General features: G+C 35.9%; 1 protein-coding gene across 1 annotated transcript in view; it reads left to right on the top strand.

The window, feature by feature from the left end:
• Positions 1-20,864, top strand: part of LOC102801859 (E3 ubiquitin-protein ligase CBL-B-like) — a 70,773-nt gene that overhangs the window by 2,938 nt on the left and 46,971 nt on the right. The window contains exons 2-3 of the mRNA XM_085499366.1: positions 3,090-3,368; positions 7,440-7,577. Of these exons, the coding sequence (XP_085355492.1) occupies positions 3,090-3,368; positions 7,440-7,577 (417 nt within the window). The remainder of the gene's footprint in view (positions 1-3,089; positions 3,369-7,439; positions 7,578-20,864) is intronic.

Genomic DNA, 20,864 nt, shown 5'->3' with positions numbered 1-20,864 from the left:
AAATGAATATTTGTATTTTGTTTTCTAGGTCCTTTCCCTCACATCTTTAACAAAATGAGTACTGGTAGTTCAAATGAAACTTCATTGACATGCAATGCAAAGCACTTCAAGCATTCCAATTTACCAATCAGCTGTGTTGTTCATTGATTTTTTTGGTACATACAGATAGTGTGAATACATGTACATGTATATATCAGCATTTCTGGTGGTAGGAGTTTTGCCAATGCTTATTTCATTTTGCGACACACTACAAATAAAGTATAAAAAATGCATAATTTAGAAAGTGATAATAGCTGTTGGTAAGTACTGTTACAGAGGAAAAGAAAAACACAATGTAGCCATGAGAGAATAAGTAGGCTGACCATTGGTGGCCATTTTGTTCCAAAAAAAGCATTTCCAGATTCATATCCGACATGCCTCAATCAAACAAGTTCAAACATACATCAAACATCTCAGTCAAATACATGTGCATTGTTGTGGCCATCAAATTAAAAATAGTTGTCTGGCAGTCTTCTCATTAACAAATGCAGTTCCACATATCTCATACATGCCTATTTAAATTTTACACATCAGGTTATACATCTCGCATCTATTCTATAATGTAAACAGGGGCTATGTCATCAACTATGACTTATTCATAGCAGTTACAGCCCTTTGTTATGAAAGCAACCCAGCTCTTTCAGGGAACGAAAATCATCGCTATCCATAGCTTGGCTAAGCTCGTGTAGATGGCTATATCTGAATATTTGTAAAAATATTATACAAATTACTTTCGGTCTCAGTTGAGCAATAATCTGCAATTTGTTTTAATTCGCTTGCCGTGTTATGATGTATCGGTAGCTACGAGGCCAACTCTATGAGCTGAACACAACAGTGAATCAAGAGAAACTGATTCAATCATTTCAAACAAGCTGCAACACCATTGAAATGACATGTCATAACATTGGCACTGTTTGAACCAAATTCCTTAACTTTCTATGTTTCGATTGTCTTATTTGCTAACACCACTAGCAGTGTGTTGAGTACTGTTTCAGCTGTTTCATTGTGGACCACAACATTTCTATAAAACACTACTGTCAGACCATTGTGTTACAATACTTGAAGATACACTATTAACTTATTTACAGTAATACAAATGTATACACTTACATCACAGTCCAATGTATTGGCTATTTATTTATTACTCGATGTCACAGCTTAGAGTCTTGGCTAATATGTTGCCTGCATATGAATGGAATCCAAATGCGTGTATGTGTTTAATTTCTGTAAATCAAGTATGTGGCAATTTTAAATAAAAAAAAAGTAAACAGTAGTCATTACAGCATTCGGTGTCAGCAGTCGTGGCTTTTGTTATTACTTCCTACTAACTTCAAACTGGTTTCAACGTGTCAGACCAATGTTGAGTGTTTCAAGTCGTCTTCGTGAATGAATTCACTTTGCCCTCTTGCTGACGTATTCTGCTGTAGATTTCATTGAGATTAACAACCAATAGAATTCTTTTAATCAGTTCTATTGAAACTTGTTTTGAACCGGCTATCATTGTCCCTGTAGCATCATCCCCCAAAAGTTGTTGGTGACCATGCATTGTTTGTTTCAGTGATGATTTCATAATCGTTTTTATCTGGCACCAAGCTAGTGTCAGGGTTTTTGGTGCCTGGGACCTTCCACAAAAATTCAATTTTTTTTTAATGTTTAGCCATTTAAAAGAAGTGAAATAATTGTAATAAAACTAATAGCAGTAAATGATTAACAGCAGACATGGCCGCAACAACTTGTCAACTTCAAAAAAGAAACATGAATAAAAACTTTTAAGTTTAAAAATTAATAAATTTGTTGCCCACATAAATTTGTTAAAATCTATTGCACACATTCAATAAGTGCTTTCAACTACTGCATATAGGACACGCTACAATTTTATTGACAACCACTTAGCAGTGGCTCAGACATTGGCATAATACTCCAGTGGTAAATTTGCGGTAAATGTAAATTCTAATAAAAATTCTTGTGTTTGGGACACCATGTTCACTGTCCATCATTTTCAGTGATGCAATTACATAATTCATATCTTGCAATGCAACGACCTATTTTTTATTTGTATGCTTACACTTATTATTTTGCGAAGGTAATCCAGTATGAACACGGGTTATTACGAACAGCTATAAGGTTTTATTGACAGCTATGGGGTTTTACAGACACCTATTGGGTTTTATGGAAAGCTATGGGGGTTTTACGAACAGCTATGGTGTTTTACGGACATCTATGGGATTTTATGGACATCTATGGGATTTTAAGGACATCTATGGGGTTTTATGGACATCTATGGGATTTTATGGACATCTATGGGATATTATGGACATCTATGAGGTTTTACAATCAGCTATTGTGTTTTTCATATAACTATGGTATTTGTGGACAGATATGAGGTTTTACGGGCAATTATAGGATTTTACGGACAGCTACAATGTTTTACAAACAGCTATGATGTTTTACAAACAGCTATTGGGTTTTCACTTACAGCTATTGGGTTTTCACTTACAGCTGTGGAGTTTTACGGACAGTTAGGGGGTTTTACGAATGACTAGGGTTTTACGGACAGATATGTTTTACAAACAGCTATGGCGTTTTATGGACAGTTATGAGGATTTACAAACAAGCTATTGGGTTTTATGAACAGCTATGGGGTTTTACGAACAGCTACGGGGTTTTACGGACAGTTGTGAGGTTTTACAGACACCTATGAGATTTTACAGACACCTATGAGATTTTACGGACAGCTTTGGGGTTTTTTACAGACAGCTATTTTTTTTACAAAGAGCTGTTGGGTTTTCACTTACAGCTATGGGGGTTTTATGGACATCTATGGGGTTTTACAGACAGTTAGGGGGTTTTACAGACAGCTATGGGGTTTAACGGGCAATTGTGGAGTTTCATGGACCCCTACTGTTCTAATAGCGTATTTTTAACCATAGATTTTTCTGCTTATTGATTTAAATTTGGTTCTTCTAATCTGCACAGAATATGGATACATACCAGATGTGTAATTGACTTGAATATCATTCATGAGAAATCCCATTATTTGTATTTTATAGGACTATTGTAGCATGGAAGACATTCCGACACACATTACATGAAGTTCACCCGATTGGCTCAAATTTAGAAGCTATGGCATTGAAATCTACCATAGATCTCACATGTAATGACTATATTTCAAACTTTGAATTTGATGTATTTACACGATTATTCCAACCATGGACTTCCCTACTGCGGAATTGGAATGCATTGGCAGTGACACATTCTGGTTATATGGCATTCCTGACATATGATGAAGTGAAACAAAGATTAATGAAATATATTAACAAGCCAGGAAGGTAAGTGTAGTGTTCATTATAATGTATTGTACCATATTAACAAGCCAGAAAGGTAAGTGTAGTGTTCATTATAATGTATTGTATCATATTAATAAGCCAGGAAGGTAAGTGTAGTGTTCATTATAATGTATTGTACCATATTAACAAGCCAGGAAGGTAAGTGTAGTGTTCATTATAATGTTTTGTACCATATTAACAAGCCAGGAAGGTAAGTGTAGTGTTCATTACAATGTATTGTACATGTACCATATTAACAAGCCAGAAAGATAAGTGTAGTGTTCATTATAATGTATTGTACCATATTAACAAGCCAGGAAGGTAAGTGTAGTGTTCATTATAATGTATTGTACCATATTAACAAGCCAGGAAGGTAAGTGTAGTGTTCATTAAAATGTATTGTGCCATATTAACAAGCCAGGAAGGTAAGTGTAGTGTTCATTATAATGTATTGTACCATATTAACAAGCCAGGAAGGTAAGTGTAGTGTTCATTATAATGTATTGTACCATATTAACAAGCCAGGAAGGTAAGTGTAGTGTTCATTAAAATGTATTGTGCCATATTAACAAGCCAGGAAGGTAAGTGTAGTGTTCATTACAATGTATTGTACCATATTAACAAGCCAGGAAGGTAAGTGTAGTGTTCATTATAATGTATTGTACCATATTAACAAGCCAGGAAGGTAAGTGTAGTGTTCATTAAAATGTATTGTGCCATATTAACAAGCCAGGAAGGTAAGTGTAGTGTTCATTATAATGTATTGTACCATATTAATTAACAAGCCAGGAAGGTAAGTGTAGTGTTCATTACAATGTATTGTACCATATTAATAAGCCAGGAAGGTAAGTGTAGTGTTCATTACAATGTATTGTACCATATTAATAAGCCAGGAAGGTAAGTGTAGTGTTCATTACAATGTATTGTACCATATTAACAAGCCAGGAAGGTAAGTGTAGTGTTCATTATAATGTATTGTACCATATTAATTAACAAGCCAGGAAGGTAAGTGTAGTGTTCATTACAATGTATTGTACCATATTAATAAGCCAGGAAGGTAAGTGTAGTGTTCATTACAATGTATTGTACCATATTAACAAGCCAGGAAGGTAAGTGTAGTGTTCATTATAATGTATTGTACCATATTAACAAGCCAGAAAGGTAAGTGTAGTGTTCATTATAATGTATTGTACCATATTAACAAGCCAGGAAGGTAAGTGTAGTGTTCATTATAATGTATTGTACCATATTAACAAGCCAGGAAGGTTAGTGTACATGTAGTGTTCATTATAATGTATTGTACCATATTAACAAGCCAGGAAGGTAAGTGTAATGTTCATTACAATGTATTGTACCATATTAACAAGCCAGGAAGGTAAGTGTAGTGTTCATTATAATGTATTGTACCATATTAACAAGCCAGGAAGGTAAGTGTAGTGTTCATTATAATGTATTGTACCATATTAACAAGCCAGAAAGGTAAGTGTAGTGTTCATTATAATGTATTGTACCATATTAACAAGCCAGGAAGGTAAGTGTAGTGTTCATTTTAATGTATTGTACCATATTAACAAGCCAGGAAGGTAAGTGTAGTGTTCATTATAATGTATTGTACCATATTAATTAACAAGCCAGAAAGGTAAGTGTAGTGTTCATTATAATGTATTGTACCATATTAACAAGCCAGAAAGGTAAGTGTAGTGTTCATTAAAATGTATTGTACCATATTAACAAGCCAGGAAGGTAAGTGTAGTGTTCATTATAATGTATTGTACCATATTAACAAGCCAGGAAGGTAAGTGTAGTGTTCATTATAATGTATTGTACCATATTAACAAACCAGGAAGGTAAGTGTAGTGTTCATTATAATGTATTGTACCATATTAACAAGCCAGGAAGGTTAGTGTACATGTAGTGTTCATTATAATGTATTGTACCATATTAACAAGCCAGGAAGGTAAGTGTAGTGTTCATTATAATGTATTGTACCATATTAACAAGCCAGGAAGGTAAGTGTAGTGTTCATTAAAATGTATTGTACCATATTAACAAGCCAGGAAGGTAAGTGTAGTGTACATTATAATGTATTGTACCATATTAACAAGCCAGGAAGGTAAGTGTAGTGTTCATTACAATGTATTGTACCATATTAACAAGCCAGGAAGGTAAGTGTAGTGTTCATTATAATGTATTGTACCATATTAACAAGCCAGGAAGGTAAGTGTAGTGTTCATTATAATGTATTGTACCATATTAACAAGCCAGGAAGGTAAGTGTAGTGTTCATTATAATGTATTGTACCATATTAACAAGCCAGGAAGGTAAGTGCAGTGTTCATAATGTAACAAAACAAGTGTTTCAAGAGCAAAAACAACTGAATTTACATTGGTTCACATGGTTTTCAAAAGAACTACAAATTTGTCTGTTGCACCTCAAATATTTCCACCCATTAAGTTAAATATATACAAAACAATATCCGACAATGGTATGTAGAGTTCTGTAAGTTGAGTGAAACAAATAATAAGAAACTAACAGGGTTTCACAAATGCATTTAATAGCAGGCCATTATGCTGTAACAACAGGCCAAAAAAAATAAAAAGGCTCTCAACAGGGGAACCAGGAAGTAAACAGCCAATTTGGGCTTGTAGCCAGCCATAATTCTGGTGAACAAATAACACCGAATAAACGACAAGATAAAGACTATGTCTAATTATAGTAAATACGTACTGCGTGCGTGACTCGAACCGGCGCTCGCGTACGGCACCTAATCGCCTAGCTTCACACCACTACACGTCTTCCCCTCGGCCACCGGGCATCCCCAAAAAAGGATGCTTAATAACCATTCCGCATTCTGGCCATGCTGTGTGGCGCGTATCGCGTGGACGGGTTTCATGTTCTCTGCACGTAATAAGCTTGGTATATTTCTGGTCAATGCTATTTTTGACTTCTTCTTGAAAACCGCTAGCCCGAATGCTTTGATACTTGGTATGTAGGTACCTTAGGTGGACCTCTCTGAGATTTGTTCATTTCATGATGATATCTTTAATTCTCTAATTTTCATGAATATTTTTGTCAATTTTGGTAAAAAGTGATATTTTCGTCTTGTTAAAAACCGCAAGTCTGACTGCTTTGATATATTACATATATAGGTACTACATGTGAACCTCTCTCAGATTTGTTCATTTCGTGATGATATCTTTAATTCTCTAATTTTCATGAATATTTTTGTCATTTTTGGTAAAAAGTGATATTTTCGACTTCTTGTTAAAAACCCGAAGTCTAATTGCTTTGATATTATATATACTACATAGGCATACAGGTAGACCTCTCTCAGATTTGTTCATTTCGTGATGATTCTGTTCTTCAATTATCTAATTTAATTATTATTTTTGATAAAAAGTTATAAAAAGTCTGATTGCTTCAATACTATACATATTGTTCATTTTCTAATGATATCTTCTGTTCTTTAATTGCAATTGCATTGATAACAGTGGAGCTATCTCAACCGACAGGCTGCTAGTTATGGACCCAAACAGAAAAACAGCAATTTTTGAATAAATTACTGTAAAATACTTGGAATTAATTTTTACTATTTTCGCTGAAGGAATGATTCAGTGAAAATATATTATATATTTATCTATATTTTACATTCAACTCATTAAAAATCAGTGAAAATAAATTCCATACAAAACTCTGAAAAAGTCTTTTCAGCCAAAAGTATTTTACAGTAATAATACTAAGAATTGAAAGGTGATGTTCAGATATTCAAATATATCGGAGTTCAAGAAAAGACATAATAAGCCAAGCTGGTTGAAATTATATGAAATAGCATTGGCCGACATTTTACTTCAATCAGTATTACCGGTATATGTCATTTATAAGTAACATTGTATTGCTGTCAACCAATGGTAACTGTTCCTAAGGATGCAATAAATTACTTATAATAATGTACAGTACTGTTTTAATGAGTGACGAAGGTAAAGATGCCTTATGTAAGCTCATAATATCTTTCATGAGCCATATGTTATGTGAATATTTACTGAGATTGCAATAGTTGTGTTGTTTTGTTTTCAGCTATATATTCCGGCTAAGCTGCACCAGACTGGGTCAGTGGGCGATTGGATATGTTACTACAGATGGCAGTATATTGCAGACAATACCACAAAATAAATCTTTATGTCAAGCTCTCATTGATGGTAATAGAGAACAATTGTAAGTTGACTATTGTTACATATATGCAATGTTGTGATTGACATCAACTTTAAGTGATCACCAACCAACATGTGTATGTGGTGAACACCAGCCAACATGTGTATATAGTGAACACCAACCAACATATGTATGTAGTGAACACCATCCAACATATGTATGTAGTGAACACCAACCAGCATATGTATGTAGTGAACACCATCCAACATATGTATGTAGTGAACACCAACCAGCATATGTATGTAGTGAACACCAACCAGCATATGTATGTAGTGAACACCAACCAACATGTGTATGTAGTGAACACCAACCAACATATGTATGTAGTGATCACCAACCAACATATGTATGTAGTGAACACCAACCAACATGTGTATGTAGTGAACACCAACCAACATGTGTATGTAGTGAACACCAACCAACATGTGTATGTAGTGAACACCAACCAACATATGTAGTGATCACCAACCAACATATGTATGTGGTGAACACCAACCAACATATGTATGTAGTGAACACCAACCAACATGTGTATGTAGTGAACACCAACCAACATGTGTATGTAGTGAACACCAACCAACATATGTATGTAGTGATCACCAACCAACATATGTATGTAGTGAACACCAACCAACATATGTATGTAGTGAACACCAACCAACATATGTATGTAGTGAACACCAACCAACACATGTATGTAGTGAACACCAACCAACATATGTACATGTATGTAGTGATCACCAACCAACATATGTATGTAGTGATCACCAACCAACATATGTATGTAGTGAACACCAACCAACATATATATGTGGTGAACACCAACCAGCATATGTATGTAGTGAACACCAACCAGCATATGTATGTAGTGAACACCATCCAACATATGTATGTAGTGATCACCAACCAACATATGTATGTAGTGAACACCAACCAACATGTGTATGTAGTGAACACCAACCAACATGTGTATGTAGTGAACACCAACCAACATATGTATGTAGTGATCACCAACCAACATATGTATGTAGTGAACACCAACCAACATATGTATGTAGTGAACACCAACCAACATATGTATGTAGTGAACACCAACCAACATATGTATGTAGTGATCACCAACCAACATATGTATGTAGTGAACACCAACCAACATATATATGTGGTGAACACCAACCAGCATATGTATGTGGTGAACACCAACCAGCATATGTATGTAGTGAACACCATCCAACATATGTATGTAGTGATCACCAACCAACATATGTATGTAGTGAACACCAACCAACATATCTATGTAGTAAACACCAACCAACATGTGTATGTAGTGAACACCAACCAACATGTGTATGTAGTGAACACCAACCAACATGTATGTAGTGAACACCAACCAACATATGTATGTAGTGAACACCAACCAACATGTGTATGTAGTGAACACCAACCAACATGTGTATGTAGTGAACACCAACCAACATATGTATGTAGTGAACACCATCCAACATATGTATGTAGTGAACACCAACCAGCATATGTATGTAGTGAACACCATCCAACATATGTATGTAGTGAACACCAACCAGCATATGTATGTAGTGAACACCAACCAGCATATGTATGTAGTGAACACCAACCAACATGTGTATGTAGTGAACACCAACCAACATATGTATGTAGTGATCACCAACCAACATATGTATGTAGTGAACACCAACCAACATATGTAGTGAACACCAACCAACATGTGTATGTAGTGAACACCAACCAACATGTGTATGTAGTGAACACCAACCAACATGTGTATGTAGTGAACACCAACCAACATATGTATGTAGTGAACACCAACCAACATATGTAGTGATCACCAACCAACATATGTATGTGGTGAACACCAACCAACATATGTATGTAGTGAACACCAACCAACATGTGTATGTAGTGAACACCAACCAACATGTGTATGTAGTGAACACCAACCAACATGTGTATGTAGTGAACACCAACCAACATATGTATGTAGTGAACACCAACCAACATATGTATGTAGTGATCACCAACCAACATATGTATGTAGTGAACACCAACCAACATATGTATGTAGTGAACACCAACCAACATATGTATGTAGTGAACACCAACCAACATATGTATGTAGTGAACACCAACCAACATATGTACATGTATGTAGTGATCACCAACCAACATATGTATGTAGTGATCACCAACCAACATATGTATGTAGTGAACACCAACCAACATATATATGTGGTGAACACCAACCAGCATATGTATGTAGTGAACACCAACCAGCATATGTATGTAGTGAACACCATCCAACATATGTATGTAGTGATCACCAACCAACATATGCATGTAGTGAACACCAACCAACATATCTATGTAGTAAACACCAACCAACATGTGTATGTAGTGAACACCAACCAACATGTGTATGTAGTGAACACCAACCAACATGTATGTAGTGAACACCAACCAACATGTATGTAGTGAACACCAACCAACATATGTATGTAGTGAACACCAACCAACATGTGTATGTAGTGAACACCAACCAACATGTGTATGTAGTGAACACCAACCAACATGTGTATGTAGTGAACACCAACCAACATGTGTATGTAGTGAACACCAACCAACATATGTATGTAGTGAACACCAACCAACATATGTATGTAGTGAACACCAACCAACATGTATGTAGTGATCACCAACCAACATGTATGTAGTGAACACCAACCAGCATATGTATGTAGTGAACACCAACCAACATATGTATGTAGTGAACACCAACCAACATATGTATGTAGTGAACACCAACCAGCATATGTATGTAGTGAACACCAACCAGCATATGTATGCAGTGAACACCAACCAGCATATGTATGTAGTGAACACCAACCAACATATGTACATGTATGTCGTGATCACCAACCAACATATGTACATGTATGTCGTGATCACCAACCAACATATGTATGTAGTGATCACCAACCAACATATGTATGTAGTGAACACCAACCAACATATGTATGTAGTGAACACCAACCAACATATGTATGTAGTGAACACCAACCAACATATGTATGTAGTGAACACCCACCAACATATGTATGTAGTGAATACCAACCAACATATGTATGTAGTGAATACCAACCAACATATGTATGTAGTGAACACCAACCAACATATGTATGTAGTGAACACCAACCAACATGTATGTAGTGAACACCAACCAACACATGTATGTAGTGATCACCAACCAACACATGTATGTAGTGATCACCAACCAACATAAGTATGTAGTGAACACCAACCAACATATGTATGTAGTGAACACCAACCAACATATGTATGTAGTGATCACCAACCAACATATGTATGTAGTGATCACCAACCAACATATGTATGTAGTGATCACCAACCAACATATGTACATGTATATAGTGAACACCAACCAACATATGTATGTAGTGATCACCAACCAACATATGTACATGTATGTCGTGATCACCAACCAACATATGTACATGTATGTCGTGATCACCAACCAACATATGTACATGTATGTCGTGATCACCAACCAACATATGTATGTAGTGATCACCAACCAACATATGTATGTAGTGAACACCAACCAACATATGTATGTAGTGAACACCCATCAACATATGTATGTAGTGAACACCAACCAACATATGTATGTAGTGAACACCAACCAACATATGTATGTAGTGAACACCAACCAACATATGTATGTAGTGAACACCAACCAACATATGTATGTAGTGAACACCAACCAACATATGTATGTAGTGAACACCAACCAACATATGTATGTAGTGAATACCAACCAACATATGTATGTAGTGAATACCAACCAACATATGTATGTAGTGAACACCAACCAACATATGTATGTAGTGAACACCAACCAACATGTATATAGTGAACACCAACCAACACATGTATGTAGTGATCACCAACCAACACATGTATGTAGTGAACACCAACCAACACATGTATGTAGTGAACACCAACCAACATATGTATGTAGTGATCACCAACCAACATATGTATGTAGTGATCACCAACCAACATATGTACATGTATATAGTGAACACCAACCAACATATGTATGTAGTGATCACCAACCAACATATGTACATGTATGTCGTGATCACCAACCAACATATGTACATGTATGTCGTGATCACCAACCAACATATGTATGTAGTGATCACCAACCAACATATGTATGTAGTGAACACCAACCAACATATGTATGTAGTGAACACCCATCAACATATGTATGTAGTGAACACCATCCAACATATATATGTAGTGATCACCAACCAACATATGTATCTAGTGAACACCAACCAACATATGTATGTAGTGAACACCAACCAACATATGTATGTAGTGAACACCATCCAACATATGTATGTAGTGATCACCAACCAACATCTGTATGTAGTGAACACCAACCAACATATGTATGTAGTGAACACCAACCAACATATGTATGTAGTGAACACCAACCAACATATGTATGTAGTGAACACCAACCAACATATGTATGTAGTGAACACCATCCAACATATGTATGTAGTGATCACCAACCAACATCTGTATGTAGTGAACACCAACCAACATATGTATGTAGTGATCACCAACCAACATATGTACATGTATGTCGTGATCACCAACCAACATATGTACATGTATGTCGTGAACACCAACCAACATATGTATGTAGTGAACACCAACCAACATATGTATGTAGTGAACACCAACCAACATATGTATGTAGTGAACACCCACCAACATATGTCTGTAGTGAACACCCACCAACATATGTATGTAGTGAACACCCACCAACATGTGTATGTAGTGAACACCAACCAACATATGTATGTAGTGAACACCAACCAACATATGTATGTAGTGAACACCAACCAACATATGTATGTAGTGAACACCATCCAACATATGTATGTAGTGATCACCAACCAACATCTGTATGTAGTGAACACCAACCAACATATGTATGTCGTGATCACCAACCAACATATGTACATGTATGTTGTGATCACCAACCAACATATGTACATGTATGTAGTGATCACCAACCAACATATGTATGTAGTGCACACCAACCAACATATGTAGTGAACACCAACCAACATATGTATGTAGTGAACACCCACCAACATATGTATGTAGTGAATACCAACCAACATATGTATGTAGTGAACACCAACCAACATATGTATGTAGTGAACACCAACCAACATATGTATGTAGTGAACACCAACCAACATATGTATGTAGTGAACACCCACCAACATATGTACATGTATGTAGTGATCACCATCCAACATATGTATGTAGTGATCACCAACCAACATATCTATGTAGTGAACACCAACCAACATGTGTATGGAGTGAACACCAACCAACATATGTATGTAGTGAACACCAACCAACATATCTATGTAGTAAACACCAACCAACATATGTATGTAATGAACACCAACCAACATATGTATGTAGTGAACACCAACCAACATATGTATGTAGTGAACACCAACCAACATGTGTATGTAGTGAACACCAACCAACATGTGTATGTAGTGAACACCAACCAACATATCTATGTAGTAAACACCAACCAACATGTGTATGTAGTGAACACCAACCAACATATGTATGTAGTGAACACCAACCAACATATGTATGTAGTGAACACCAACCAACATGTGTATGTAGTGAACGCAAACCAACATACATGTATGTATGTAGTGAACACCAACCAACATATGTATGTAGTGAACACCAACCAACATATGTATGTAGTGAACACCAACCAACATATGTACATGTATGTAGTGATCACCAACCAACATATGTAGTGAACACCAACCAACATATGTATGTAGTGAACACCAACCAACATATGTATGTAGTGAACCCCAACCAACATATGTATGTAGTGAACACCAACCAACATATGTATGTAGTGAACACCAACCAACATGTGTATGTAGTGAACATCAACCAACATATGTACATGTATGTAGTGATCACCAACCAACATATGTACATGTATGTAGTGATCACCAACCAACATATGTATGTAGTGAACACCAACCAGCATATGTATGTAGTGAACACCAACCAACATATGTATGTAGTGAACACCAACCAACATATGTATGTAGTGAACACCAACCAGCATATGTATGTAGTGAACACCAACCAGCATATGTATGCAGTGAACACCAACCAGCATATGTATGTAGTGAACACCAACCAGCATATGTATGTAGTGAACACCAACCAACATATGTACATGTATGTCGTGATCACCAACCAACATATGTACATGTATGTCGTGATCACCAACCAACATATGTATGTAGTGATCACCAACCAACATATGTATGTAGTGAACACCAACCAACATATGTATGTAGTGAACACCAATCAACATATGTATGTAGTGAACACCAACCAACATATGTATGTAGTGAACACCCACCAACATATGTATGTAGTGAATACCAACCAACATATGTATGTAGTGAATACCAACCAACATATGTATGTAGTGAACACCAACCAACATATGTATGTAGTGAACACCAACCAACATGTATGTAGTGAACACCAACCAACACATGTATGTAGTGATCACCAACCAACACATGTATGTAGTGATCATCAACCAACATAAGTATGTAGTGAACACCAACCAACATATGTATGTAGTGAACACCAACCAACATATGTATGTAGTGATCACCAACCAACATATGTATGTAGTGATCACCAGCCAACATATGTACATGTATATAGTGAACACCAACCAACAAATGTATGTCGTGATCACCAACCAACATATGTACATGTATGTCGTGATCACCAACCAACTTATGTACATGTATGTCGTGATCACCAACCAACATATGTACATGTATGTCGTGATCACCAACCAACATATGTATGTAGTGATCACCAACCAACATATGTATGTAGTGAACACCAACCAACATATGTATGTAGTGAACACCAACCAACATATGTATGTAGTGAACACCCATCAACATATGTATGTAGTGAACACCAACCAACATATGTATGTAGTGAACACCAACCAACATATGTATGTAGTGAACACCAACCAACATATGTATGTAGTGAACACCAACCAACATATGTATGTAGTGAACACCAACCAACATATGTATATAGTGAACACCAACCAACATATGTATGTAGTGAACACCATCCAACATATGTATGTAGTGAACACCAACCAACATATGTATGTAGTGAACACCCACCAACATTTGTATGTAGTGAATACCAACCAACATATGTATGTAGTGAATACCAACCAACATATGTATAGAGTGAACACCAACCAACATATGTATGTAGTGAACACCAACCAACACATGTATGTAGTGATCACCAACCAACACTTGTATGTAGTGATCACCAACCAACATATGTATGTAGTGATCACCAACCAACATATGTATGTAGTGATCACCAACCAACATATGTATGTAGTGAACACCAACCAACATATGTATGTAGTGAACACCAACCAACATATGTATGTAGTGAACACCAACCAACATATGTATGTAGTGATCACCAACCAACATATGTACATGTATGTCGTGATCACCAACCAACATATGTACATGTATGTCGTGATCACCAACCAACATATGTATGTAGTGATCACCAACCAACATATGTATGTAGTGAACACCAACCAACATATGTATGTAGTGAACACCCATCAACATATGTATGTAGTGAACACCAACCAACATATGTATGTAGTGAACACCAACCAACATATGTATGTAGTGAACACCAACCAACATATGTATGTAGTGAACACCAACCAACATATGTATGTAGTGAATACCAACCAACATATGTATGTAGTGAATACCAACCAACATATGTATGTAGTGAATACCAACCAACATATGTATGTAGTGAACACCAACCAACATGTATGTAGTGAACACCAACCAACACATGTATGTAGTGATCACCAACCAACACATGTATGTAGTGATCACCAACCAACATAAGTATGTAGTGAACACCAACCAACATATGTATGTAGTGAACACCAACCAACATATGTATGTAGTGAACACCAACCAACATATGTATGTAGTGATCACCAACCAACATATGTACATGTATGTAGTGAACACCAACCAACATATGTATGTAGTGATCACCAACCAACATATGTACATGTATGTCGTGATCACCAACCAACATATGTACATGTATGTCGTGATCACCAACCAACATATGTATGTAGTGATCACCAACCAACGTATGTATGTAGTGAACACCAACCAACATATGTATGTAGTGAACACCCATCAACATATGTATGTAGTGAACACCAACCAACATATGTATGTAGTGAACACCAACCAACATATGTATGTAGTGAACACCAACCAACATATGTATGTAGTGAACACCAACCAACATATGTATGTAGTGAACACCAACCAACATATGTATGTAGTGAACACCAACCAACATGTAGTGAACACCAACCAACATATGTATGTAGTGAACACCAACCAACATATGTATGTAGTGAACACCAACCAACATATGTATGTAGTGAACACCAACCAACATGTATGTAGTGAACACCAACCAACATATGTATGTAGTGAACACCAACCAACATATGTATGTAGTGAACACCAACCAACATATGTATGTAGTGAACACCATCCAACATATGTATGTAGTGACCACCAACCAACATATGTATGTAGTGAACACCAACCAACATATGTATGTAGTGAACACCAACCAACATATGTATGTAGTGAACACCCACCAACATATGTATGTAGTGAACACTCACCAACATATGTATGTAGTGAACACCCACCAACATATGTATGTAGTGAACACCAACCAACATATGTATGTAGTGAACACCAACCAACATATGTATGTAGTGAACACCATCCAACATATGTATGTAGTGATCACCAACCAACATCTGTATGTAGTGAACACCAACCAACATATGTATGTCGTGATCACCAACCAACATATGTACATGTATGTCGTGATCACCAACCAACATATGTACATGTATGTCGTGATCACCAACCAACATATAACAGCGTCCGGATAACTTTCGGAAATTCCGTCGCGTTTCGGAAAGATTTAATTTTCACAACTTTTGAATATTTATTCATACTTTTAGGCTAGTGAGGAGGTTATAATAATTTTTCATTTCACTTTAACTCTGTTTTTTTCACCCCTCAGACCCCTTTGAAAAGTCACTTCTGGCCATTGTAATGGCCACTTTTTTTCTAATGGCCAGAATACCAACCAGAAATTTTTTAATGGTCAAAATATTGGCCAGTATTTTCAAACTGGTAGTTATAAAGACCACTATTTTTACACTGGTCAGAATAATAGTAATTTTTTATTTAATGATGGAGTGGGTGACAATCTATTTTTTTAATGGGTATTATAATGATCATTTTATTTTTCATGTCACAGATATACCCGGTAATGGCACATGGGGATTGACAGCTCTCCTCTTTTTCCTCACTCGCTTCAGTTTGCTTCAATTTTAAGCCAGTACAATTGTAGGTAAACGTAAAATACAAGATTTTGAAAAATTTGAAATATGGAATTATATATCTTGAAAAAATATGACGTTTTGGGTTAATTTGTTTTTAAAATCACAACAAATCATGCACTTGATACTGTTGACTTAATAATATATAGTATAATGCAATAGGTTATTATTGAACATAGAAGATGACCCGTTTTCAAAATTCGGCCTAGACCCTTATCACGGGCGCTAACGAAGTGTGTGCAAACATTGAGCCCAGGCTAATCACCCAAAATACCATTGTACTTGATGTCCATTTGAAAATTTAACTATTATATTCATAACTATTCTTATAATTAAGAAAAATTTAGACTTTATTCATAAAAAAATAAACAAATCATTTGAGAACCAATGGATCTTAGACATGCATAATGATAATAGAAAACTAACCTTGGCTAAAAACAAACTAAGAACATACAGACTTTTCAAACAAGATTTAAAAATTGAAAATTACCTAATTAATATGCAGAACCATGGTCTTAGAAGGTTACTGTAGAATACTTTATTTTCGCTTGGAATTTATTTTCGCTATTTTCGCTGAAGGGATGATTCCGTGAAAATAAACTCCAGTGAAAATATTTTTTTTCCTATATTTCACATTAAACTCATTAAAAATCAGTGAAAATAAATTCCAAGCAAAATGCCCAAAAAGCCGTTTCAGCGAAAATTAATTCCAGCGAAAATAAAGTATTCCACAGTAATTGCAAAATTCAGGACAAGCAACCCTGACCTTAAAATTGAGAAAGGCAGACATAATAATGTGCGGCTGGATAAAAGAACATGTGATATGTGCAGCCAAAATATAGTTGAGGATGAGCAACATTTTGTAATGAAATGTCCAGCTTACAGTCACCATAGGGACAAATTATTCCTGACTGCACAAAATAAAATTCCAAATTTTGATAAAGAAAATAGTCAGAATAAATTCATTTTGATTATGGCAAACCATACTCTAGCACCAGCCTTAGCTGTCTTCTTAAAAAACAGCTATGGAACAAAACAGCAACAACTATCAGTGTATTAGGCCACATTTTGTGTTCATTCTATATTCTGTATTCACCATTGGCTGCAAATTGTATTTTTTTTGTTTTTGACTTTTTTTTTTTTAGAAAAGTTTTTCTTTTTTGTTTTCTTTTTTAGATTGTAGTTTTTTTTGTTTTGTTTTTTAATTTCTTTCTGTAAGACCCTTTTTATCCTTTCCTAAGGATTTTATGCGTCTAATAAAAAATATTCAATATTCATAACTATACTAAACTTGACAATCAATACAAGCACATTCTGTGACATTATTCTTGAGATAAAAATGGACTGACAATGAGACTCTGTACTACATCCTGTTCTTATAAAGGCAATATCCAGCATTTTAATACCTTGAACAAACAAACAAACAAGACATTCACTACTGAACCTTTGAAAAGTGTGCAACCCCAAAAATACTCAGCAACTGACTTTCCACCAAAAAAAGTCACATAAACAGCTGGTTACTCCAAAAAGTCACATAAACAGCGAGTTATTAATCCGAAAAAAGAGCCTGTCTTTATGAGTGGGGTTAAGCTCAAACATAAACAAAATTCCCATTTTAATAATGACAAAAAACTAAAGTTTAGTCTTCAAATACACCCAAACTATAACATTTTAAATTGAAACTTTTCATAACATGTGTTATAAACTGTAGAAGTTTATGTTGAAGGGTTGATGGAAGGTGATTTTAAAGTGGCTAAGACACAGTCAACTAAAAAATACCCATGATGCTCTGCTTTATTTTTATATTTTGCTATTTTCTCTATTATGAATGGTTTAATGTGATATGAAAATTATCTGTGAAAATATTCCACGACTACTGCATGTGTACAAAACTGGGTTGGGTGGTTCAGTAAGTTATATGGGGGAGGAGGTCTAGCATAGAGCTCCATGTGTGTAGCGCTAGCTGACTTAGCAGTGAATGGCATGTTTTTTTGTTCACATTATTATAATGCTGGACAATAATAGTGTTCATGCTACATGAAGTACTGGCTAAGATTTTAGCTGATGTTTGCATTTTGACTAGACCCAATTGCATCCATGCATTGGGAGGGCCAGTCCTTAGCACGGGGGCTAAGGGGTGCTGTTTACGAACGCAAAATTTCTGCTGCTGACATGTTTCAATCTAATTTATGAAGCGAAGTGCACTGGAACACGAGCGTAGACAGACCGACTTATTTGGATGCACAGGAACAGTATATAACGGCGTTACAGAATGCAGAGTTTTATTAGTGCATGTCGTAGACAGCGAACCAAATTGGCGTTGTTGTATGCTCTACTACAGCGACCCAATCAGTGTGGAAGCGTGTACGGAGTAATTAATGACTGGTGGGATACTACATGGAACTATAAACCACAGGAAGAACAACCACTTCGTTTCCTTTGAACTATGATAGTTGCCGCGATGTCGAATGTTTATTTTGACTGTTTGTTTCGTCGCATTAAAAAATAAGCCGATTTACGCAAATGAACGTTTATCTCAGGCTATCGGTCATTTTCGGAGTCAATCGAGCGACTTCGGGATATCACGTGATCGAGTTGTTTCGGTTATAGCATAAAAAACAATGGTGCCAAGACAAAAACACTGATAAATGAGCGACATTCAACAGGAAAAAAAAACACATTGCCACTTCTGGCGATCGAAGGGAAACACGGAATAAGTCGGGATATCTCAACAACAAATAGCATACCAAACCCCATGTTTCGCAAACTTTCGCAACCTTATTTTTTCAAGGATTGAAAAAAGCAATAAATAATCTAAAAACGACATTGAAAATTGTGAAAACTTGCTAAAACTCCGACCCGTTGCATGATTTCCGGTACACTGAAGGTCACGCTGCAGACCGACTTGTTTGCGCATACGTAGTGAATGAAATATTTTACTGCGCAGATATGAATTTTTTTTTTCAAGTTTTCTGTTTCCAGCAAAGCGGTTGATACAGGCGTATCGGCGGCAACTAACATGGAGTATGACTAATGTTGTGGAAACAAAAGCGAAAGCACTGTAAGATAAACTAAGACAAAGGTTTTTTTAATCCTCTTAGTTTCGTTGTTCTTCCTGGGGTTTATAGTTCCATGGATACTAGTAGACGACTTCCCCAGAAGTCGAAGATATGGTGTTTCGCATGCGCACGCATGCCGTTTTGGGTGTAACGTAAATTGCACATGTGATATTGCTTTTGAGTGTACCAATCAACATCACAAAAATTCCCTTTTAACAACTATCAGCAAACTAGTATCGGAAGCACCACAATGGTTTAAAAAAAAAACAATTGAAAAAACTGGTGATGATATTAATAAAAAAAATAAGCATTATAAATCAATAAAACATGGAAAAGGAATGAAAAAAAAAATATTAAGGGAGAGAAATATATGGTGGTTGTTTCGATAATTTGTGGTTGGTTTATTTCGGTTAACAGTGTAGTTATGGCACTGTACCATTGCTGTTTAATTGTTTGTTCATAATTGCTGCCTCCCTTGGGAAACAAGTTTGGGTGTTCTTAGCCAGTGCACAGACCCTCAACACTGTGGCCTGTGCTATA

The sequence above is a fragment of the Saccoglossus kowalevskii genome, chromosome 5 (genome assembly GCF_978046115.1).
Source record: "Saccoglossus kowalevskii chromosome 5, keSacKowa6.1, whole genome shotgun sequence".
Classification (NCBI taxonomy): Eukaryota; Metazoa; Hemichordata; class Enteropneusta; family Harrimaniidae; genus Saccoglossus; species Saccoglossus kowalevskii.
The sequence above is the reverse complement of the archived record's forward strand: the minus strand, read 5'-3'. Positions and strand labels throughout refer to the sequence as shown.